The sequence below is a fragment of the Pristis pectinata genome, chromosome 33, assembly GCF_009764475.1.
Source record: "Pristis pectinata isolate sPriPec2 chromosome 33, sPriPec2.1.pri, whole genome shotgun sequence".
NCBI classification, from domain to species: domain Eukaryota; kingdom Metazoa; phylum Chordata; class Chondrichthyes; order Rhinopristiformes; family Pristidae; genus Pristis; species Pristis pectinata.
The window spans coordinates 1,064,081-1,089,970 of record NC_067437.1 but is presented as its reverse complement, the minus strand read 5'-3'; the positions used below and the strand labels follow the sequence as shown (position 1 = coordinate 1,089,970).

Below are 25,890 nucleotides of genomic sequence, written 5' to 3'. Positions count from 1 at the left end.
TTTGGACATTTCCCCACACTCAATTCCTATCGGACCAATGCTCAAATTGTTAACTTTTTTAAACAAAATATCGATAGATTCTTTAACTACAACATGCCCAATGGCAGAAGTGTTTTAAAAAATGTTTTAGACAAGCAAATGCTATCATTCCGATGGATCTGGACCTTCTACAAATTAACGTGACGGCAAGTCTTGCGTTCACCTTTACAACAAAAAGACTGGTGCACAAGCCAGGTAGTCTTGCTGCAGTTCCTTAAGATAATATTCACACTATGTGCATAGCCTTGGCTATCAAATCAAAAAGGAGACACTTTCTTAAAGGAGATGCAACAAAGGGTTTGCTGTTGATTCCTGGGGTGACAGGGCTTTCCCACAAGGAGGCTTACATTCCCTGATGTTCTAGACTAAAAGGGATCTCATTGAACTGATTGAAATTTTTAAGGGGCTTGACGGAATAATTGCTGAGAGGGTCTTTTAGAGTGTCCAGAATTGAACATCACTACGTCAGGACGAGGGGTTGAACACACATGGTCATGGATCTTTGGCACTATGTCCCAAATAGCAGTGAATGTTCAGCTGATGAGAATAAAAATATAATAACATACTCAAACACTATCCAGAAAAAGGTATTCTTAAATACTTCAATTTGACATCCAAAGGCAAAATAGAAGGGACAGCACAGGAAGGAATCGATGTTGGTTAACTATGATGTTTTGCCCCCACGGGACACATGGCTTGCTCTTGCTTCTGGTACACGAGCTCCACTGATAGTGTGTTTATGAAGAGAAGTTCAAAGGTTAGGACCTAGAAGCTGAAAGCATGACCATCAAGGTGGAACAACTCAACGTGGGGAAGAGCAAGAGACCAGTGTTGGAGATCTCAGGAAGTTTGTAAGGTGGGGAAAGATTACATAGGCATTCCGAAAATAAGAGACAAGAACTTTACAACTGAGGTGTTTCTGGACCAGGAGCACTCACGTCAATAAGCACAGAAAGTGATGGGCGAACAGTCAGAATCAGGGTAAGCGTGGAACGGAGTTAAATAGGATTGTTGTTTAAATGTTCAAACTGGAGCAGGTTGGGAGTTGAAAACCATTAATGGTCATCGCCAACTGTGAAAAGTGGGAGGGTATGGGTTGTTGGTATGTCAGGTTAAAGCAAAAGTGTTATTATGATTTCATCTAATTCAGAGAGAGTTAGTCCAGAAAAAAAAAATCAAGAAATTTGGTTTGTCCCCCTTGACTCTCACCAACTTTTACAGATGCACCATAGAAAGCATCCTGTCTGGATGTATCACGGCTTGGTAAAGCAACTGCTCTGCCCAGGACTGCAAGAAACTGCAAGAGAGTTGTGGACACAGCCCAGAGCATTACAGACACCAGCCTCCCCTCCTTGGACTCTGTCTTTACCTCTCGTTGTCTTGGTGTGGCAGCCAGAATAATCAAAGACCCCTCCCACCCGGGTCATTCTCTCTTCTCTCCTCTTCCTTTGGAGCCTGAAGGCACGTACCACCAGACTTAAGGACAGCTTCTACCCCACTGTGATAAGATTATTGAACAGTTCCCTTATACAATGAATGGACTATGACCTCACGATCTACCTTGTTGTGACCTTGCACCTTATTGCACTGCACTCTCTGTAGCTGTGATACTTTGCTCTGTACTGTTACTGTTTTTACCTGTACTACCTCAATGCACGCTGTACTGACTCAATGTAACTGCACTGTGTAATGAATCGGCCTGTACAATTGGTTTGTAAGACAAGCTTTTCACTGTACCTCGGTACAAGTGACAATAATAAGCCAATACCAAAGGATTGTGGGAAACACAGTGGAGTCAGCCTTTGCAAGCAACAGATTTGTATTCATCTAGCACCTGATCTTATTCTCAGGGCTTCACTTCCGATAACTTATGTGCAACCACCGCCATGTAAGTGGCACTTTTAATATAATACAAAATCCAGGTGCTGCACAAGAACAGAGACAAAAACTAACAAAGAGACAAAGGAGATGACATAACAGATGACCAAAAGTTTGGCCAAGAAGATAGGATTTAGTGACTTAAAAGGGAGAGCAAGATACAGGGGAAACAAAAATCTAGTTAGCTGAACAATCAGCCCCTAAAGGGACAAATGGAACAAGGGACACACTCAACCTGCATTCATAAATATTTTAAATCAGTAAAATGTTGCAAGGCTCTTCACAACAGTGTTATCCTATAAAATATCTCCTCTGTGGTTGAGCATCAGATTAAGGCAGGTGTCCAAAAGAGTACGGAGCATTTTAAATGAGCGGCAGATAGGTTTAAGTCCAGAGCTTAACAACTTGGCAGCTCACCAGGGAGCCCAGGTTGGAAGGATGCAGATTTCTTGAGGGGGTGAAGGCCAGTAAAGGTTATAGATTTAAGGGGGCAAGGCCGGGGATAAGGTCTGTAAAATGGAGATATCTGTTGTCTAGGGATCGATACATATCAGCAAGCACATGGCAGATGGGCCAGTAAGATGATGCAAGCCAGGGCTAGGGTCATGGACCTGGACGGGAATCAGCTGCAGGCAAAAAGGATAATGGTTTCAGCAGGTGTGCCAAGGCAGGGTGACAAATGAGCACTCCCATGGAGGTGCAAGTATATGGTCTCAGATATAAGGTCAGAAGCACAATCCAGAATTTTCATGCAGAGCAGGGCTCCAGAGATATCAAATTAGATCAATGTAATAATTTATTTCAGTGATGCAGCTGAATGACTGTTAGTCTACAAGAACATTTAAAAGTGGATCAATTAACAACTACTTCTAAAATTGCACCTTTTACATCCAATTCCTAAGTATTTGAAGCTGAGCCAAGCAGATCTCCACTGGACAATTACAACAGAAACATTAAAACTGTTCTGATCTCAAGGACACCAACTGCAATATATTTTATTTTACAATATCTTCAGTTTTTGTTTACAAACTAGACATCAAAATAGATGTTACACCCTTCATCAATGAATTAACTTAAACTGCTTGTGTACAATGAACCCTGGCTTCTTCTCAATGAAGAAAAGAAAAACAATGATGCAATCCATTTAAAATTTTAAATAGGGAGGTCTTCATGCATTGGGAAAATGCTGGAAATGAAAAGCAGGACAGGCAGCATTTGTAGAAAGGGAAACAATTAATATTTCAGATCACGATGATCAGATGCTGGAAATCTGGAATAGAAACACATTGAAACAAATCAGCAGGTCAAGTAGCATTTGTAAAACAAATGCAATTAATGTAGAAGTGTTTGTCTTTCCACCAATGCTGCTCAACCTGCTGAGTATTTCAATCATTGTGTTTTTATATTAAATGCCCTGCATCTCCACTTCTTTTGATTTTCAACAAACTACATATTGTGGAAAGAAAGCCACGTAATAACCTGCCAGTTTTTGCAGCACATTTAAGACAGATTCGCGTTGACAGTTCAGGATCACCTTCGAAATTCACAACCCTCCAGCAACGGGGTTTTTGGGCTGTCTGGTTCTATGGCATCACACGCCAGCAGATGTTACACCAGCAGGTGCAGACCTACTTTGGACGTGGGAAGGGGCCAAGTTTTTAAACGGAGGAGCATTGGTTTTACCCCCTGCAGCTGCAGCTGCCCCTGGGAGCGGGCAGCGCGGTGCACGCAGGGAGATGTAGTTCCAAACGCCGCAGATAAACGGAGGAACCACCATGACTACATTTCCCAGACAGCTTTGCGTCAGGATTCAGTACTGCGCACGCGCGCGACGGCAGAGCCGGTATCCTCGAGCATGCGCAGCAGGGAGTGCCGGCGCGGCGCAGGCGCAGTCCCACCTGGTGCAGGGCGCTGATGCCGTCCGCGTTGGCGCCGTTGACGTCGGCGCCGCCCCGCAGCATCTCCCCCGCCTCCGCCGCGTCTCCGCTCGCACAGGCCGCCAGGAACTCGGCCGCCGCCTCGAACCTCACCCGCCTCGGGCTGCAGCCCGCCGCCCCGGGCCGCGCCCGCCACCGCGGCTCGCCCGCCTCCAGATCGGTGCAGGAACCCCTCCAGCGCTGCAGCTGCTGCCGCCGCTTCTCGCTGGCGGCCACGGCGGCGGCGGCGGCCACCCTGCTCCCCGCCCGCTCCGACATCTTTCCCCGCTGCCGCCCTCTTTCTGCTGGCAGGCCCTACGCGCTGACGTAGTTCCGGCGTGTGACGCACCACGCCGGCATGGGAAATGTAGTTCGAGGCGGGCTGGCGCCCGCAGGGGCCGATGGAACCTGTAGTTCTGGCCAATGGGGAGCGGGAGGGCGCGTGGGGTGATGGGAGTTGTAGTCCCGCTGGGCTGGGCTGGGCTGGGGGTGTCGGGGCGGGGCTGGGCTGGGCTGGGGGTGTCGGGGCGGGGCTGGGCTGGGGGTGTCGGGGCGGGGCTGGGCTGGGGGTGGCAGGGGCTGGGCTGGGCTGGGCTGGGGGTGGCAGGGGCGGGGCTGGGCTGGGGGTGTCGGGGCGGGGCTGGGGGTGGCAGGGGCGGGGCTGGGCTGGGGGTGTCGGGGCGGGGCTGGGGGTGGCAGGGGTGGGGCTGGGCTGGGGGTGTCGGGGCGGGGCTGGGCTGGGGGTGGCAGGGGCTGGGCTGGGCTGGGCTGGGCTGGGCTGGGGGTGGCAGGGGTGGGGCTGGGCTGGGGGTGTCGGGGCTGGGCTGGGGGTGGCAGGGGTGGGGCTGGGCTGGGGGTGTCGGGGCGGGGCTGGGCTGGGCTGGGCTGGGGGTGGCAGGGGCTGGGCTGGGCTGGGGGTGTCGGGGCGGGGCTGGGCTGGGGGTGTCGGGGCTGGGCTGGGGGTGGCAGGGGCTGGGCTGGGCTGGGGGAGGCAGGGGTGGGGCTGGGCTGGGCTGGGTTGGGTTGGGCTGGGGGTGTCGGGGCGGGGCGGGGCTGGGCTGGGCTGGGGGTGGCAGGGGCTGGCAGTGTGCGAGAGGGTGACCTGCTCTGCTGCTTGGGCAGCACCTGTGCAGTAAGGACAGGCAGAGGCAGAGTGTCAGGCTGACCACTGAACCATGAGGCCAGATGTGGCAGGGTGACGTCAGGGTAAAAAAGGGGGAACAGACTCTTGAGAAAAGGATAAAGGCTAATGGAAGAGAGGTCTTCAGAACTACAGAAGGTTTTAACGGTGTGTACACAGAGAAAATGTTTCCACAGTGAGATTGAGAGCAAGGAGTTTTTGTGCCTGTATTTAGCAGAGCAAACCCATTCCTTCCATCCCCCCTCCTTTCTTCCCTGGAGTCCTGCAACTTACACTCACTCACATGCCCTTGAAATCCATGCTCCACCTTCCTCTCTTATCAGATACCATTATCTGCAACTCTTTGTTACTTCCACCTATCACCTCCCAGCCTCTGTCATGTTCTGCCTTCACCCCTTCTCACCTGGATCCACCTATATCACCTGCTAGCTCTTGCTCCACCCTATCTCCTCATCTCTTCATACTGGCTATCTCCCCTCTATCTTTCAGTCCAGATAAAGAGCCTTGACCCAAAATGTTGTCTGTCCATTCCCCACCACAGAATGCTGGCTGACCTGCTGAGTTCCTCCAGCATCTTGTTTGTTGCTCCAGATTCCAGCATCCGCAGTCTCTTGTGTCTTTACAAAACCCCCTTTTGCCGGTTACCTGCACTAAGCAATAGTATACAGTAGTCAATTAGTCAATCAGCATCCTTGGAGTGCGGGAGGAAAGTGAAGCACCTGGCAGAATCCAGTGCTGAATGAGTATGCCACCCTTGGGAAGATCATAACCTGAGGCCATCAGTTTAAGAACCAACAAGAAATCAAAAAGGAATTCAGAAAAATCTTCTTTATCTAAAAAGGACTAAGAATGTGGAACTTGTTGCCACAGAGACTGGTTAAAGTGAGTAACATAGATCCATTTATGAACTCCTAATTACAAAATCAGGAGCAGGAGTAGGAGCTGCCATTTGATAAGATCAAGGTTGATCTCGCTGTAATCTCACACTACCTAAAGTTTGATAATCTTGCTGCCTATAATACAACAGGAGCTATATTTCAAAAGCACTTATTGTCTACAAAGTTCTTTGGGATATTCAGGAGGATACTGTATAAATGGGATAAATCTTTGTTTGTAATGCTGTGAAACAAAACAAAATGCCTCCTCTCTTAAATGAGAGTGATGGCTAGGTCTAAGTTCTCCCACAAGGGGAAACATCCTGCCCATATCCACCCTTCTTTGAACTGTCCAACGCATTTCTATCCTTCTTTAAATAAGGAGCCAGTGCTGTACCCAGTGCTCCAGATGTGGTCTCACCAATGCCCCGTATAAGCTCCCTATTTTTGTACTCAGTTCCCCTCACAATAATCGATAACAAAGGTTCTACTTTTAACTAATGGTTTTAGATCCATATCAATATAGATCGACTTCGATGAATTGCAGACTCTACATCTATGAGCATTTCCTGCCTACAGTCTCATTTGCTATTGCCACATTTTTGTGAAGCTTTTACATTAGCCTTTCAAGTTATATCTACACACCTTTTTAAACCGTAAACTGTGCATGTTACTACCATTGCCACCTGTGAGGGAGCTACAGTACCTTAGTTTTGCACCTTTCCTACTGCAGAGTAGGTAAAGTCCAGTTCCATCCAACCATATGCACTCTAAATATTACTTTGTTATAAGTACAAAAGTAAAATATTTCAAAAAGGGAAAAATACAAGTTTTAAATGGGGTTTGAGTCATTTCCAAGTTCATTTATGAGCATATTTTCTACCTCAGTATTTAATCCTGAAACCATAAATGCCTTATGTAAACAATTGCTTGTAACACCGTCACTGCAGAATGTAGTCAGTGGATGGCACTGTGGAGTTAGTTTCTAAAGCCTTGAATAATTCTGATGCTCCAGTAATCCCACTCCCCCCACCTCTCTTATTCTGGCTTCTGCCCTCTTCCTTTCCAGTCCTGATGAATGGTCTCGGCACGAAACGTCAACTGTCCATTTCCCTCCATAGATGCTGCCTCACCCTCTGAGTTCCCTCAGCATTTCGTGTGTATTGCTGCAGTACTTCTGATGAAAGGTCATCGACCTGAAACATCACTTTCCAGAGTAAGCGAGCATTTGTTAGACCACATCTGGAGTACTACATACAGTTTTGGTCTCCTCATTAAATATATCCCTCATTAAGTGAACTGCAGGCATTTCAGAGGAGGTTCATTATGTTGATTGCTGAGATGAAGGAGTTGAGAAGGAAAGTTTGCACAGATAAGATTGGTCCTCTAGAAGAGGATGAGGTGATCTTATTGAATTACTTAAAGTTTTGGAAAGGCTTAACAGGGTAGATGTTGAAGTTATATTTTCCTTTATGGAGGAATCTAGAACTGCGGGAGATAAGAATAAGGAATCACCCATTTAAGGTGAAGATGGGGAGGAATTTCTTTTCTTAGTTAGTCATAAGTTGTTGGGAGCCTCTATCCCAGAGAACCAGGGAGGCTGATTCATTGAATACATTCAAGGCCAAGTCAGCTAGATATTTGGCTTATATGGGAAGCAGGGTTGCAGGAAGACAGCAAAGTGAAACTGGAGCTGAGATCAGAACAGCCACAATCTTACTGAATGGTAGGGTAGGCTTGAAGAGCTATAAGGATTTTTGCTACTCCTGTTCCTGAGCTACTAAAGGATTTCCAGCATCTTTATTGCTTTCATTTCAGATTTTCAGCATCCACAGTATTGTGCTTCATGTGCTTCTAAAATCTCATCCCACTCTGTTGCCATTTTATGCATATAAAATAAATCTCATCACTGACACAGGGCAACACGCAAACCGCTGGAGGAACTCAGCGAGGCAGGCAGCATCATGGAGGGATATGGGCAGTCGATATTTTGGGTCGAGACCCTTCATCTGGACCTAGGGCATAGGGCAGTTCATTAGTGAATATTATACTTTGGCTAACATTGCATCAAACTGTAATACTCTCTCATCTACAAAAGCATAGCAAAAGAATAAAAAATACTCTGACAAATCAAACCCAGAATTGTAGCTGCATGTTCGACATTTGTACAGCCATTCTTTGCCTAGCCGCCTCTTAGTCTCTGCACAAACCCAGTTTTTACTTTACAATTAGGCCTTGTCGCCTTAACTGGACACAGAACTATTCTGCAGTATGGGGTGATTCCTTGGAATCTAATGCAGCTGACTTTATACCACACCACACCTTTTTATTTACAATAGTCAAATGGGAAATTTGCTGTTTTCTAAGAAAAATGTAATGGATCCTTCCACCTACCACTGCATCTACCAAACAATATTTTCTGCATTAAGCAGTTATAAGTCACTTGAATCCTACTGTTTTTCACTCCTCTGGTTTCCATGGTGTGATGATGATGCAGTGATTAAAGTAGCCAAATATTAATGCAGAGACTTGGACTAACAACCCAGAAACCTGGTTCAAATCCCATCACAGTAAGTATGGAATCTAAATTCAATTAATAATCTGGAACTTGTAATAACTACTCTCAGTAATGACGACCATAAAAATTACCAGATTGTTGTAAAAACCATTGGGTTCATGTAGGGAATCTGCCACCTTTATCTGGCTGGGTTTTTATGTGATCGAAAAATCGTAATGGCTTCTTGATGGGCAATAAATGCCGACTTTGTCAGTGATGCAAAGATTCTGATGAATGAATAAATAACTTCCATTTATTCATTTTTCAGAATGTGTGCATCATTTTGTTAAGGTGAGGGTCAGTGCAAACTGATGGTGTCTTTGGTCAGAGGAAGCCTCATTCGAAGGGATTGCTGGATCAGCGACACAGGACCAGGTTACAGTGTCTGGGCATTCCTAACAGTGAGCGGCTGTTTGTTCCCTGGAGGTGAGTAGTACGGATGCTAACAGGAAGCTCAATAAACACAAGAGGTAGAAAGGAGCAGAAACATAGAATCCAAAGGCTACTCGGCCCATCGAGTTTCTGCCAGCTCTTTGTAGAGCAGCCATCTGGCCTCACTGCCCCACTCATTCCCCATAGTCCTGCAAGTTATTTTCCCTCCAGTTGTTAAAAAATGTCAGATTTGATGACACATCCCAACCTTCTCCACATAAGCCTAGAAATTAATTGTCTTCCAATCGATACAGACTTTAATTTCTAAAGCGCCTTTCACATCACTTTCAGGACTTCCCTGTGTGTCTTACAGACAATAAAATTTAGAGTCGTAGACACATATGGCAGGGAAACTGGCTCTTTGGTCCTAAATCTGCACCGACCATCAAGCACCCATTTACACTAATCCTTATTTTTTTACATTCTTCTCACATTTCCATCTGTTCCTCCCAAATTCTACCACTCACCTACACATTAGGGGCAATTCTCACAGCGGCTAATTAAACTACAACCCACACACCTTTGGGTTGTGGGAGGAAACTGGAGCATCTGCAGGAAGCCCACGTGGTCACAGGGAGAACGTGCAAACTCCACACAGACAGCACTGGAGGTCAGGATCGAACCTGGGTCACTGGAGCCGTGAGGCAGCAGCTCTACAAGCTGTGCCATTGTGCCATCTGTCAGTCACTGACGTAATATGGGAAAGGCAGCAGACCAAATGTGCACAGCAACCTCCCACTAACAGCACTGTGATAATGGCTGGGTAATGTGTTAAGGGATAAACATTGGGCAGGACAGGGACAGGACTCCCCTACACTTCAATGTAGTGTATTGGAATCGCCTGAGTGTGCAAGTAGTGGCTGAGTTGTGACATTTCAGCTGGAAGGTACCAGCGCCACACTGCAGCAGTCCCTCCGTACTGATGCTGCAACATCAGCCAAAACTCTGCTCAGATCTCTGGGAGGGACTTGAACCCAGAACCAACTCAGAAGCAAGACTGCTGAAAGAGTGTGCAGCACCTGATTCCACAATCTTATCAGTCGGCACATTTTAGATCACAACATACGTCTTCAGGACAAAATATTCTCCTCAGCTTGCCCACCAGTTAAACCTATGACTTGCAATTATTGATCCACTTGATAGAAGAAACAAGTCCGCCTCCACCTCTCTCACACTTCTGCAGATGTGAAGATGAGGTTGGTTTTGAAGACCGCCTTAAAGAAGAACGGAGAGGTGGGGAGATTTAGAGAGAGAATTCTAAACTCGAGACTATCCATGAGCACAACAAAACTAAACAGAAAGATACTGTCAAACGCTACAGTCATAATTTAGTACTTTATTTATTGAAGCTTTGAAGGGAAAGGGACAGGTTGAGGAGATTCTATTTCATCTGATGATAGAAACACACAGTTCTGACATGTAGCCATGGAAAAAGCATAGGAGCAAAGTCAGGAAGCATCTCTTTGTCTTTAGCTTCATGGCCTCTAACCCCTGAACACGGTTCCAATATAGTCTGTCGTTTATTTCCAGCGGCCTCCAACCTTGCCTTTGCCTGCTGCTTTCTTGCTGTTGGAGAAAGACACATAGAAATCTGCTGAGAACTGTGAAGAGCAAGCCACCGTCTAAATGAAGCCCAAGCCAAGTAAGTCACCATTGGCCCACTCCCTGTAAATATTGGCTTAAGAACAAGGTGCGAAGGAGCAAACTCATGCCTGCAGTTCTTGATTGGAGTACAGACTATCAGACCCCAGGAGGAGGCCATTTGACCCATTGTGCCTGTACTGGCTCGTTACTGAAATGGAAATCCAAAGATGGCAAACTGGTAGGTTTCAGCCGGCCCCTTGTGAGGGAGGAAGGAACGCAAGGCTTCCCAAGAAGAGGAAGAGGAAGAGGAAAGGGAAGCAGTTGGCTTATACCGCCGCTGTAGATTTAGCAATGTTGATAAACACTGAAAAAAGGTAGCTAACTTTTTTCTCTAAAAAGGGTTAGACCTTTTTAATATTGCAATAATTTCAATTTCACTTCAACTACTGTTGGATCTATCAGATCGTGATTTAGCTGGTTTGAAATCAGTGGGGGTTAATTGGGAAGAAGGCATCCCTAACTTTAAAACAGGTCATCTTCCCAAAGATGGCAGATCATTTGGTCTCTGTGAATTCTAACCATAATGTCATCACAGGACTGGATTTTAATCCCATCTGTTGAGGGTAAAAGAATGCTGTTCGAAAGCAAACATTTGCTTAATGCTATAAGTATTTGCATTTCACACCAACTTGTGATGTGAAATGATGTGGATCTAATTATCTGCACAGGGCGCCAAACAATGCTCTCAGTGCGGCTCACATTAACTCACAGTAGGTTAGAAGATGTGGCTTCATCACATTTCCACGACTTGCTCCCAATCAGCACTCTAAGGGCCTTGAGTTGACAACTGCCCATGGACAACATACACCAGTGGATTATACCACATAGGACTTACCTACCTATTCTGTTGTGTATTTGATGCTGGTTCCGTTTCACCGAGCATCACATCGTGTCCTGTTGTGATCCAAATGCCAGCTTATCCAAACATAGACCCAAAACCTGCATATCCAAGCCAGTACAAGAATGACTTGTGCAGTTCCAAGGTACATCACAATGTCACTTCGAAATTCGATAGCATAATGATTTTTCAGTGTTATAGAATTACGCTTCACTTCTTCCTGAGTGAAACGCAGTAATCACCACTTCCAGATTGTTTCATGACATTTCAGAAATTTGATACTTCCTGGTTCTTGCAAAGTGCTGTGACTTCTCTTGGAACGTTATAGGGTAACTTAGACCTCATTGTCCCGGGAGACAGCTGTCATTGGGCATTCCCAAGACACTCTTGTCCTTACTAGCACAGATGCAGGGTAATGGATTACACACCTCCATCCTCAGAGTCCAGCCACCCTCTCCCACCCAACATCAATGTAGTGATCTCCACCATTTCTCCTGCATCCAGTCCCCCAGTACGAAGTGCTGATCCTCCCCAACCCCTCCCGAACCCCCGTGATGGTTTTACCACCTTACTGCTGGCTTCCCCTTCCCCCTTAATCCCCTCCACAAATGCCATTCAGCCTCCGATCCCCACCTACTTACCACCCCTGGGCAGGGATCAGATCTGCGGCTGCTGACTTCCCAAGCCTGGGGCCAGGAGGGAAGTGCTGCAAATCACACTTTCAATTCTGGTTTACGGCAGAGAGCCAATGGCAACGTGGTGTGACTCAAAGAGCCAGCACAGCATAATGGGTTGAATGGTCTCCAGTGCAGCAATATTCTATGATTCTAATGGTGCAAGAAGATGGAACAATATACTGTAGAACCATGTTCTGCATTTCCTCTCCACTGGGAGGTCCGAACAGCAGTCCTACAAAAGGTATGGTATCTCACAGCACAGAGAGGCCATTCATCCCATCATGAAAGAACTCTGCAATGAATCTCGTTCCCTGTCCTTCCTCTGCAGCCCTGTAATTATTTGTTCATTAAGTTTACATCCAAATCTAATTTCAAAGTGAGTTCCCTTTCTAATCATTGGGTGCCTGTGAGGGCACTGCTGTGGTGTGTGTTTCGTTGTTTATTTTACACATGTGTTAGTTCTGTATAATTTCTGTTAACTTGTTTGTCCTCGTCTTGTAACGTACTGTGCTGCTGCTGCAAAAGCTGATTCTCATGGCATTTCTACCCTGGGAATGTGTGCCTGAGACAATAAACTTAAACTTGAACCTGACTGGCTGGAAAGAAGAAAATTTCAGAATGGGGGCAGAAGCGAAGACGACAAACTCTGTGCTTGTGGTTTAGGATCATTCCGGAACAGCTTCAAAGATTAATCACAGTGAATTCATCAGCACTTGACACCCTGTTGGTTATGCATGTTTTGGCATGCTTTTGTGATGCTGTGACTTCAGCAGCCTGATAGACAACATTTATGGTGTTGCTGTGAAGTGGATCATTGAATGGAGAGTTCTGGTTTCCCTCATTACTCCTTTGGTCAATGGACCATTGCAGCTCAGGCACATCTTGACCAAGTTACGTGTTGTGTCAACCACAGGTGTACAACAAACCTCAGTGACAGAGGAAATGATAAGGTTTTGGGTGCTTATGGACAAGGACAACATCAGGCACAGTGTGATGCCTTCCACAGGCGATGGGCTCAGTCACATTCCCTGTGAAGACAAAGATAAATAATGGGGACAGCACTCGGAGTCACAAGAGGTCTGATGAAGGTCTCGACCCGAATCATCAACTGTTCATTTCCCTCCACAGATGCTGCCTGACCCGCTGAGTTCCTCCAGCACTTGTGTGTTGCTCTGGCACTCAGAGTGTTCAGAGTCAGTATTGCAGAAGGAGTTCTGTCTTCACCAAAGCAAGATAAATAAATGCTAAGCTTACTTTGCACAGATATCATTCAGAATGCTCCAGGACATATTACGGTGAATTAAACACTACTGTAGTCGCTGTTGCAATACAAGGAATGCAGCAGCCAATTTATATACAGCACCAATGTGATAACGAGCTGATCACCATGTCTGGTGTTGATTCAGGGATCAGTATTGGCCATTTCCCCAGGGAGAATGACCATGCCCTTCAGTGCAGTGGGTTCTCCTGCATCCACCTGGGAGATCTGGGTCTAACCTCATTCCGAAGGCACCCACTGAGAGGGTGGTGCCCTCTGAGTATAACAGGAGCCTAGATCTTGGTGCTGACATCTCCAGAATGGAACTTGGACTCCTCAAACTCTGAGGCAAGAGCACCACCTTTCAAACCAGAGGCACCGCCAGTTTCCCCACAGGACACTCTCCAAGCCTGCACCACACATTCAGCAGTTATTGAGAAATTCCCCACCACAGTCCGGACTGAGTTACCCAGAGGTGTCCAACACAGTTTGCATTAGGAGGGAACACAAGCAGGAGTTGGGGGGGGGGGGGGGCGTGGACTGAGGAAACAAAGTTTTTCCAGATATACTCACAATTTCTGGTGCTCGTTGATACGATTATGCAGGAGATTAATCTGGAAATAACACACACCAGGAAAAAAAGTGTATCAGGAAGAGCATACTGTACCTCCATATTCTCCCCTCATTTATCCAGCCACACAGAGATATCTGCATTCTCTGCCTGGCCCTGTAACAAGCCCACAAACGGCACTTGGGAGAGATCAGTGATGTTGTAGGAATTTTACTCAGCACCCTGTCTGTGCTACTAATCTGTGCTTAGTCAGGGTCATCACTGGGTCTACTTCAACTGTGTTTAAAGGAAGTCACAGAATTATAGAAATAGATAGCACAGAAAGAGGCCATTTACCCCATGGTAGGGCACAAATGCATTCAAGGTTAACCCTGCTTCCTGTTCTTGGTCCAGGACCTGCGGGTCACGCCCTTTGGTTCTCCTTCAGCTACTGGTTAAATATGATGAGGATTTCTCCCTCGATCATCCTTTCGGGCAATAAATACCAGACCTCCGCCACTTGATGAGCGAACTAACCTTTTTCTCAACTCCTCTCTAATATCCCAATTCACCTAAATCCATGCCCAAGGTGAAGAGGTGGCTGCAAGTTTCAGGACGAGGGTATCGTCCTGGACTATAGACCCAACCTCCTCTGTTTCAGAAGAATGAGAGATGATCCCAGTGTAATATCAAACCCTTGAGGAGCTTGACAGGATAAATGCTGGCAGAATCTTTTCCCTACTGGAGAAAAGCTTTTCACCGTATCTCGCTACATGTGACAGTAATAAACCAATATCAGTACTGACTAGGGTTCACAATCTCAGTCAAGAGATTATTCTTACAGGGCGGGAGTGAGGAAGCATCTCTTTATTCAGGTGATTATGAATGTTTGGAATTCTCCTCGCAGAGGCCGGTGAATGCCCAGTCACTGAGTGTATTGAAGACATGGAGGGGAATTTGGAGACCAATGGGATGAGGGGAGAGGGAGTCACTGGGGGGAGACTGCAGCTGGTCAGCCTTGACCTTACTGAATGGTGGAGAGTGCCGTTCATCTTAGTTCTTGGACACACAAACATTTGGTTAGAACCTGACCAGTTTTTCTGCCAGCAGGGAAAGAGGACAGAATTGGAAATAAGGGAAGTGAGGCAATCCACACAGAATTTGTGTCCATGAGTTGTACAGGAGTCCTAGGCTACCTTTCATATTATAGCTGCACGACAGCTTCAGTGGTGACCTCAGCCGAGTCATTGTCAGTGATTTTTTAATGGATTACTCACCCTGGGAGGGAACTTCAGTTGAAGGGAGGAAGGAATAGCAATTGTGGGAAGATGGTGTTATGTCAGGAGACCAGTTTCAGAAGTCTGAGCATTGACCAACAACAAATGGCAATTGTTCAGGGATTATTTGAAGAGTCCATATAAATGTGATTCAATTCATCTTGATCCTGAGCCAGGGGTGGGTGCAGATTTCGGAGCTATTAGCCTGACAGGGTGATGAAGTAAAATACATGGATTCTTTGGCTGCACTGCGTTGAGACTCTCAATGCCTTTCGTTTTGTGTTCTCTCTGTGCTGCCTGGCTGACCCCTCCCTTCTCCCAGGGAAGTCTTTGTTTTAATCATTTGTTTCCACTGCTCGTTTCCTGGAAAATTTCATTGGCTGAATGCCAGTTACCTTGATGGGTAACGAACGGTGGGGATTGGTCGAAGGATACATTACCAAACCAGAAAGGGAGTAGCGTTTTTGGGACAAATCACTGTTTATAGCTTCATTAAACCAATACGTACCATTCTCTGCCATATTGTGTTTTTCCCTTTCACCCCCATCTTTCCTGACTTACATTGGTCCCCAGTTAAGCGATGGTACAATTTTAGGATTCCCATGCTTGGTTACAACCCCCTCCATGGTTTTGCCCTTCATAGTCTCAATAATTTTTTCCTGCCCTATACCCGCCAAATTCTGGCTTCTTGATTATTCTTGGTTTTAAATCGCTCCGCCATTGCCAGCTATGCCCTTTGTTGTCAAGGTCATAGGGTCTTGATTTCACTCCTTAAAGAGGCTGGAATCGCCAGGTTATGAAGCACAATCCTGTTGGAAAACCAGTGCAGAGCCAACTCCCTCCCCTACCACCCTCGGCTCTGCTACACTTACGCAAAGGTCAATGGGACTAGCCAAATAACATGAAGTACAAACAGACAATACCAGTTCTGAGATGGTACAGTTTGTAGAACATTCCACGCTCCATCATTCTGGGGAGGATTTGGACCCGGATTCCAGTGGATGAAGTCAGTGGTTCTCTCACTGGACCAACCCACCCATGGAGGTATTTGTATCCCACACTACTCTGGAACTCTTCTGCCCCTCCCCCACACACCTCGTACTTCTGCCTTTTCAGTTTGTCCATCAAGTCAAACTTCTCGGACTCTAGCTGGTGCATCCATTCCCACAGCTCTTTGGCCTTCTCTCTGCACAGAAACAGAAAAGCCTTTCATTGAGACATGGGTCAAACAGCATGGGGACAGGCCCTTCAGCCCACTTCATCTCTACCAACCATCAATGCTCATTTACATTAGTTCTAACAGTAATTCCATCACATCCCGTCAATTCTCCGCCGCACCCTCTCCACTGCCCCTTTACAGTTTGAACTAATAAAAAACAAAGATACAGCCTCGTGGTCCAGCTGGTAAAAGATCTTTTCTTGCACTGACACAGCTCGGTGCCAGCAAGGATTGCCAACCATCCAGACTTTACACTTTCATTCATCTTGTTATAAGGATGCTGAAATGCCGCAGTGAAGGAGTGACCAGTCCCACTTGTGGGATGGGTGGTCAACACTGGTGAGGAAACTCAGAGGTAAAACGGAGCTGGTAAAGGAATGGTGTTCGTGATCCCCAGAATGGAGAGATATTACCACAATAACCCCAAACTATCAAGCTCACCCCGTCCAACCTGTCCTCTTGGTCCAGCCTTTCCCCACAAGACAACCTGCCCATAGCAGTGCTCTGAAATGGTTCCAGTTCTTTGTGAGCGAGGGGCCCAGGACTGTCCACAGTACTCCTGATGTGTCTCACCAATACCTTAAATAACCAAAGCATAATCTTCCTACTTTTGTACTTAGTTCCCTGAAGAATAAACATTAACATACTTTTAGTTTTCCTAATTATTTGTTGTATCTTCAGACTAGCCTTTTACATGTCATACACCAGGACACCCAGATCCCCATGCATCTCCGAGCTCTGCAGTCCCTCATCATTCAGATAGGATGCTTTATTTTTTATTTTTCCAGATAAAATGGAGAACTTCACATTTTCTTTCATTATTCTGTATTTGCTGGACCTTTGCCCACTAACCTTCTCCGGCTACATCCCTCTGTACCTCTGTACCTCCTCATATCCTCTTCCTGACTTACTTTCCTAGCTATGTCCACATATTTACTGACCAAACCTTTGGAGCCTTCATCCAAATCATTTACTGTATATAACTTGTAAAAAGTTAAATCTCCAGCACCCTTCCCTGTTGCACACCACACACCACATCTCGTCAATCAGCAAAGGACCCATTTATACCTGCTCGTTTCCTTCCCTCCTACATACCTCCTGCACCATGAAATAGTTTTCTGCGATAATTTTAATGAGGCATCATATCAAATGCCTCTGGAAATTGAAGTACAGAACATCCACTGGTTCCCCATTGGCCACAGCACGAGTAACTCCTTCAAAGAATGTCAATAAATTGGTCAAACACTATTTCCTTTTCAAATACCACATTGATTTTGCCCAATTACCTTGAATTGTCCGAGTGCCCTGCTATTACAACTTCAGTTTTAGCTTCTGACAGTTTCCCAGTGTGACAGGTTAAACTAACATGGAAACATATCCTGTTCCATTATCACCCCTGAATCTAAATCTCCCGCCAGGTTTCACCAGGATTCATCCCAGGAATACCTCAGAAGTTAATCTCTGATTTTCAGAGTTTCTGTGGAACTGGAAAGGACTGTATCAGCTCCGCGGGAAAGGACTGCAGCTTCACACAAGAGGGGAAACATGGGAGAATTGTTGTTAAAGATGGCATAACGGAGAGGTGAAGCGAGCAGTAAAACCTGCCCTGATCTACGGAGGAATTGAAATGGATGAGTGGATAAAACAATTTTAAAGGGTCAGAGACAGAAGGATCTGAGTCACTACCTCATTTTCTCATCATTCAAATGTTCGATATTGAGAGGCCGACGCCTCTCTGCCAGAATTTTCTTCTTCATTTCACGCCCGGTCTGTTTTTTTGCCTCGTCTTTGCTCTGCCTGTGGGAAAAGGGCACTGCAGTTACTTGTGCAGACTGCTCCATCAACATCCAGACCGTCCCCTCGACACCTGGACCGTCCCCTCGACACCTGGACTGCCCTGTCGACACCTGGACAGTCCGCTCAACACCTGAACCGTCCCCTCGACACCTGGACTGCCCTGTCGACACCTGGACTGTCCGCTCAACACCTGAACCGTCCCATCATCAATCCTCAAACCCATAACCTCTGGCACCAAGAACAAGGGTGGCAGCGGGATGGGAAAACTACCTCCTGCAGGTTCCCTTACATTACACCTCATCCTCACTCGGAGAGATATCCCCATTCCCTCAGTGTCACTGGGTCTAAACCCTCAAACCCTTCCCAGCAGCACCTTCACCTGAAGCATGGCCAACCACCACCTTCAAGGGCAATTAGACAGCCGATGAATGCTGCCTCCCAAAAGTACACAGTGAAAGGTAGAATACTTCACTTCCACTGAAGTTCCAACCCTCTCAGCATGGTGCGCAGACCCTGTGGAGCCATGCCCCTGCCCTGTCTCCGTAACCTGTTTAAGTTCTTCAGTGCTCTGAGATATAACTCCTTGAGTACTGGTCTGTTGGACATCCTCTCCCTCTCCACCCCCACACACATTCCTTCCACTCTCCACAGACTCCCTTCTCTCTGCCATTGGCTGCTGTCTCATCAGCTGACTGGTCTCTAAACTCCTTAAACATCTCTACCCTTTTCCTGCCCTCCTTAAAACCCCCCTCTTCAACCAAACATTTGCTCATCCAACACCTTCTCAACTGGCTTGGTATCAAATTGTATCTGATAACCTCCCTGTGAGGTTTGGGACATTTTATTCCTTGCTTCTTTTGAACATTAGTGCTGGGAGGGTTGCACTGGGTCAGAGATCACCTGCCTCGCTTCAATGGTGTCCCATCAGAAGGGCTGGGGAGCAGCCTTGTGTTACTGTAGCCACCTTAATGGGATGCAACTGAGTTTCAGAAAAATTGCTGAGTATCATCTGGTGAATTCTGCATCTGCTTTTGCCAGTACTGCAAGTGTAGGCATACGATTAGGTCAGCTGAGAGTGATCACCTGCCCTGTTGTGCTGTGACATTCTCCCCCTGAGCTCACGTTTGTGTGATGTCACAACCTCCACTCCTGTCAGTCATTGAAATTATACGGCTCAATTGGACAGAAGAACTACTTAACTTTCCATCAAATTACTGCTGCATCTTGATCAGTGGAGGGGAAAGTGAGACCCAGGAGAACTGAAAACTTTTCCTTAACCTGGTTGGTGATCTCTGCATTTGACTCATCTGCCAGCACATCCTGCAGTCTGAATCACAGCTGGGGCCTTTTCTCTGCTCCTGTGCATTGTGGGAGCAGCTGCACTCCATGACTGAGTCATTCACCGAATCCAAACCCTTCCAGCCAGCAACTGTCTGCCTCTGCTGCAGACATACTGCCAGGTTCCAGCACATTCCGAAAGACCGACATTCCAGAGAGGGAACTGGGACAGTAGGTTTGTGTCTGTCGTGGGACCCCAGGTCAAGTGCAGTGCCACTTGTTCAGTCTGGGCTGGCGACTTGGTTTGTATTGTGGGACTGTTCCAGCCGGATAGGGAGGTGCAGTCACCCAGTTACCAACACCACAATAATGAACAGAACAGGCTGATAGTTACAGGGGAACAGGCGGCTGAGAGACAATCGCATTGAAATATATAACATCCTTAGAGGGCTTGACATGGTGGATGCTGAGGGATTGTTTACTTAGACTGGGGAGGTGAGAACTGAGGGCATGGTCTCAGGAGAGGTGTGGGTCTGAGTGAGAAGGAATGTTGTCATCCAGAGGGTTTGCAATTCTCTGTCCCAGAAGACAGCGGGTGTTTAGTGGCTGAGTGTTCAAGGCTGACGATGACAGATTTTTGTACACGGAGGATATGGTGATCAGGTGGGACTGAGGGGTTGATGCAAAGGGCCAGCACTGATCTCATTGGATGACAGCTGGTGCAACAACTGGTTCTTACTCCAATTTTATGATCTTTGTCAATGTAAAGGTTCCTACATTCGAGGTAAAACTGCTTTCACGGAAAAATCTGTATCATTACATGGCCATTGAGGAGGTCCTACCTTAACAAGGTAACCACCATAATGTGCACCCATGTTAGAAAGAACTTTCTTCTTCTTGGCATCATCGTCTGCACGTTTCTTGGCCTCTTCTTCCTCCTTGCGAGTTTTTTCCTCCTGTAGAGTAGATAATGAGGGGGGAGATGAACAAACTGGTGAACCAATGGGCACGTAGGGAAGCGATGACCTGGTGAACCAATGGGCACGTAGGGAAGAGACGACCTGGTGAACCAATGGGCACGTAGGGAAGCGATGACCTGGTGAACCAATGGGCACGTAGGGAAGAGACGACCTGGTGAACCAATGGGCACGTAGGGAAGAGATGACCTGGTGAACCAATGGGCACGTAGGGAAGAGACGACCTGGTGAACCAATGGGCACGTAGGGAAGAGACGACCTGGTGAACCAATGGGCACGTAGGGAAGAGACGACCTGGTGAACCAATGGGCACGTAGGGAAGCGATGACCTGGTGAACCAATGGGCACGTAGGGAAGCGATGACCTGGTGAACCAATGGGCACGTAGGGAAGCGATGACCTGGTGAACCAATGGGCACGTAGGGAAGCGATGACCTGGTGAACCAATGGGCACGTAGGGAAGAGATGACCTGGTGAACCAATGGGCACGTAGGGAAGAGATGACCTGGTGAACCAATGGGCATGTAGGGAAGAGACGACCTGTGTAGACTACCTGGTGACCAATGGGCATGCTGACTCGTGGTGACAATGCTCAGTGGAGGTGGAGGAAGGCGGCTGTGTGGTAATGGGAGATAAGGCTCACCAGCAGCCTGGTCTGACGGTCTCGCTCCTTCTCCGCACGGACTCTCTGCTGCTCAGCTCTCTCTGCTCTTCTGTGTTCCTGCAGATGGAACAAGTAACACCTGGCATTTCAAGAACCAAAATTTGGGAGACAAATACAGGTCTAAGGTTTGTTGGGCAGGGTTGACAACCTGTGTGTGCACTCTCCCGGAGAGATAAGGCAAACATTGAGGTGGGTGTGGGAAGAACATCGGGACAGCAAATGCAGACAAACACCTGGAATTCAGATGTATGGCTCTACATCCTGGGAATGCCGTTCCTGTGAAGTACACTGACCACACAGGCAAGGAAGCAGCTACAAAGGCTACACAGCCATTTAGAGTTCCTGCCACAATAGGCTATAGCATTGAATAGTCAACATGTAAAACACACCACTCTTCAAACTGCCATCCGTGACTCCAAAGTGGATAATCTCAAAGTTGAAGGAGAAACTGAGCAACTTCAGTTGATGCAAAATCAATATCCTCACATCCAGGTGAGCAAACGCCTCCTCTGTATCTGAGCCACTTTGTAACATGGGGATAGACAGCCCAAGATCAGAATGTTTTATTTTAACTCATGTGGTGAAGGACGCACTGCCATTATGGCTGTGCCATGTTAGTGCATTTCCTTTGTATAAATAACATGAGAATTTCATCTTTAAGGCTGTGTGTACTTCTGATTATGCACAGTACATTGGGTGTGATTGTAAGGTTGTTTCCTCTTCATTGTACAGCTGTGGGTTCATCTGATATCAAGGGTTTACTGGCTGTGTTTTACACATATGAACAGAAGACCATCAGCTCCACAAACCAGGCCTGTTGTTCAAAGATTGTGGCTGATCCAATATCTAATTCCATCTCCCCACTTTCATTTCACGTCACATACCTTTGCCCAAGGAAAATCCAGCAATAAGTTCTCACATGTTTGATTGATCTCCTAGCTTCCTGGGAGAGATTGTTCTACATCTCCACCACCTTTCATTCACAGGGTGCATCCTGACATCAGCCTGGCTACAATTCAAAGGCTACACCTTGTAATTGGAAAACGTTTCTGAAGTAAGGACTTCTAAAATTTTGGGGTCTTTGGAAGAAGAACAGATGCTGAGAGTGCCACGAGTGTTGATATTAAGAGGAGAAATGAGGTTCGGGAAACAAGGACAGAGGAGTGGGAGACTCTCGAACTGAGGGTCACTTTAAAAACAAGGGCGTCACCCAACTAAGAAAGCTGAAGTGATGATTCTTTCTTTCACAGGGTTGTGAGTCTTTGGAACTCTCTTCCTCAAAGGGTGCTTCAAGCAATATTGGAATATTTTTCAGGCAGGGGTAGTTTTTTGATAAGGGGGTGAAAGGTTACTGGGGCAGATAGGAACACAGACTTCAGGTGACAGTCAGCTCAGCCACGATCTCATTGACTGGCACACTAGGCTTGAAGGGCCGAGTGGCCTGCTTCTGCTCTGGTTTGTACGTTGATATATTTGGCGCCTGTTTGGGACCGCTCTCAAATCAGCCAAAGGTCTGAAGAAAGAAGGAACTTCATGTTGTAACTCCTTCCACACCCCATGAAGCGCGTCAGGATCCACTGATTATTTTTCAAGAGGAGTCATTATTATATCAGCCAACTTGGTGTGTGAGGGAGATAAGGAGAAATTTCTGCACTGAGGACTGTGGAGTCTTGGAATTCTGTGTCGTGGGCTGTGATGGTCATTCGATGAGTGTGTTCAAGAGAAAACATGCTGACTGGAGAGAGTCAAGGACAGGAGTTAGTAGCCAGCTACCCAACACGACTCAATGGGTCCCAACCACCAAACAATACATTGGTTTTCGTGGATCATGTTCTGTCTGGGCTCCACAAGTTCAGACCCGGAGGCTGGCACTCTGTGCTAACCAGTTTCATATTTGGGCTGCTCGTACAGAATAAATTCATTGCACACTGAGGAAGGTGGTTGAGATACACAGTGGTCATTTACTCATTCAGGATCAGGTCAGGTCAAGTTGTGCCCAGTGACATGGCCAGCACCACATCCAGGGCAGAACAACCCGCCCAGTATCGGCAGCCGCAGACACAGCCCAGGACTGCCACACTCACGGTGGATATTGGCTTGGTTTGGGTGCAGAAAGGAAGCACGAGCACTTGGTCTCGGGTGGGTGGTCAGGCCAGCCCGAACTCTAAACTCTCTACAGCTATGATCCGACTGAATGACAGAGCAGACTCGAGGGGCCTGGTGGCCTACTCCTGCTCCTGTTGACCAGCCTTTCAAAAGTGGCAACTAATTTGCATGCAGCAGGGTCAGTGACACCACAGGACCTGGTTTCCATCTGACAGCTGCAAAGAATAATTAATTTATAACAGAAAGAATGATGCACAAGGGTGGAGTTATCTGTGTGTCTGTGAGAGTTGAGGATTAGACATTACGTCAGAACAGCTGCAGTTTGACTCCACCTCCATCCCAAAAGCATTGTCTGGAATGCAGAAGCCCACATTTACTGGATGAAGTGGTGAAGTTACCCAGTGGGCTTGTATTCATACTCCAGCCTTGGGACCAAGTGTCAGTGGCTGTGAGGTGGACCACATCCTCTCCCAATCCCATTCCTTCCAACTTTCAGCAAGGATCGTTGGACAAAAAGCGCCTTTGGTTAAGTTATTTATTCACTCCACTTGATTCGGAGTCTACAGATCCTACCCCCGTGGTAAACTCAGCTGACATCATTGTCTGAGGAACTGAGCTTGGTACAGTCATTCTGCATGGTTTAGTGGCAGAACATCAACTGCCTCCCTCTCTCTGTATTCCACAATCTGCATTTTCAAAAGCAGATCCATGCCAATTAGTTTTGTCAAATTTAATTGGATATATTCCAGGAAAATCAGTCATATTTTACATTACAGTTTTGGTTACCCTGCAGCAACACACACAAAATGCTGGAGGAGCTCAGCAGGTCGGGCAGCATCTATGGAGGGAAATGAACAGTCAATGTTTTGCGTTGAGACCCTTCATCAGGACTGGAAAGGAAGAAGGCAGGAGCCGGAATAGAAAGGTCAGGGGAGGGGGAGGAGCACAGGCTGGCAGGTGACAGGTGAGTCCAGGTGAGAGGGAGAAGGTAGGTGGGTGGGTGGGTACCCATCATCTCCCAGCTTCTCACATCATCCCCATTCTGCTCTCCAGTAATCTTGCTCACTGGCACTGATGTACAGTGACCTTTGATCAATGTTCCCAGTGCCTCGATTATGTAATAAATAGGAGAGTTAAATGTAAAAATAGATCAGAGATTTGCCGAATTTCACGGCTTCCCACGCTTGGCAAATGGGTGGAGGGTGGAGAGATCCCGAGCAATACTTACAATCCTCTCCTTCAGGCAGATCAGTTCCTCTTCCTCCTTTTTCCTCTGTTCGAAATGGGCATCGATCAGGGTCTGGAGTTCCAGTAGGTCCTTCTCCATGCGTTTGCGATGGATGTCCTAGAAAGGTCAGTGGGATGTGGTAGGGAGATCAGGAAGAGAGCCAAGATAAGTTGGTGTATCAGCCTTCATCTGAAAGCAACTGCAGTGGAATGTTTTCCATATTTGACATAACAGTGAAGGAGGCCATTCAGCCTGTCAAGTCCATGCTAACTCTAACCCATCAATCCCATCCCCCTGCTTTCCTTGTAAGCATCTCTCCCTCACATTTTGCACATACTTTGGACAGATGCCATCCACCCAGTCACGGTGTTGGTCTACCTCTGAATCCCCCAGCACTGCCCTTCCAGCACAGCCTCCTGCAGAGAAGGCAAACTCTCGGCTAATTACATGCAACTTACACCATGGAAACAGGCCATTCGGCCCAGCTGGTCGGTGCTGTTGTTGATGCTCACATCAATCTCCTCCTACCCTGTCTCACCCCCGCCCCACCATGGTTCTCTCCCTCCTTTACTCCCTACTGGGCTAACTTCCCCTTAAGTGCAGCTGGGCTGCTCCTTGTGGTAACACGTTCCAACGTAAGAACATAAGAAACAGGAACAGGAGTCGGCCATCTGGCCCGTCGAGCCTGCTCCGCCATTCAATGAGATCACAGCTGATCTGGCCGTGGACTCAGGTCCACCTACCTGCCTTTTCCCCATAACCCTTAATTCCCCTACTATCCAAAAATCTATCTAACTGTGTCTTAAATATATTCAATGAGGTAGCCTCCACTGCTTCCCTGGGCAGAGAATTCCACAAAGTCACTACTCTGGGAAAAGCAGTTTCTCCTCATCTCCATCCTAAATCTATTCCCCTGAATCTTGAGGCTATGTCCCCTAGTTCTAGTCTCACCTACCAGTGGAAACAACCTTCCTACCTCTATCTTATCTCTCCCTTTCATCATTTTATACATTACTATAAGATTCCCCTCTCATTCTTCTGAATTCCAGCGAGTATAGTCCCAGGTGACTCAGTCTCTCCTCACGGGCTAACCCCCTCATCTCTGGAATCAACCTGGTGAACCTCCTCTGCACCGCCTCCAAAGCCAGTATATATTTCCTCAAGTAAGGAGACCAGAACTGCACGCAGTACTCCAGGTGCAGCCTCACCAGTACCCTGTACAGTTGCAGCATAACCTCCCTGCTCTTAAATTCAATCCCTCCAGCAATGAAGGCCAACGTTCCATTTGCCTTCTCGATAACCTGTTACACCTGCAAACCAACCTTCTGTGATTCATGCACAAGCACTCCCAAGTCCCTCTGCACAACAGCAAGCTGCAATCTTTCACCATTTAAATAATAACCTGGTCTTCTATTTTTCTTTCCAAAGTGGATGACCTCACATTTACTAACATTGTACTCATCTGCCAGACCCTTGCCCACTCACTTAACCTATCTATAGCTCTCTGCAGACTTTCCGCATCCTCTGCACAATTTGCTTT

The 25,890-nt window shown here is 47.0% G+C and overlaps 2 protein-coding genes across 2 annotated transcripts in view; both read right to left on the bottom strand.

Moving 5' to 3' along the window:
* Positions 1 to 4,122, bottom strand: part of LOC127585555 (protein phosphatase 1 regulatory subunit 12C-like) — a 61,386-nt gene extending 57,264 nt beyond the window's left edge. Inside the window, exon 1 of the mRNA XM_052043114.1 lies at positions 3,816 to 4,122. Coding sequence (XP_051899074.1) covers positions 3,816 to 4,112 — 297 coding nt within the window. The 5' untranslated portion in view covers positions 4,113 to 4,122. The remainder of the gene's footprint in view (positions 1 to 3,815) is intronic.
* Positions 4,123 to 10,162: 6,040 nt separating this feature from the next.
* On the bottom strand, positions 10,163 to 24,911 carry tnnt1 (troponin T type 1 (skeletal, slow)). Its single transcript, XM_052042982.1, is given in 9 exon segments — positions 10,163 to 10,404; positions 13,829 to 13,869; positions 16,178 to 16,268; positions 17,988 to 18,079; positions 18,081 to 18,098; positions 20,219 to 20,332; positions 20,996 to 21,073; positions 24,351 to 24,467; positions 24,809 to 24,911. Coding segments are annotated over 9 exon segments (615 nt in total). The 5' UTR covers positions 24,827 to 24,911; the 3' UTR covers positions 10,163 to 10,358.
* Positions 24,912 to 25,890: the final 979 nt, after the last annotated feature.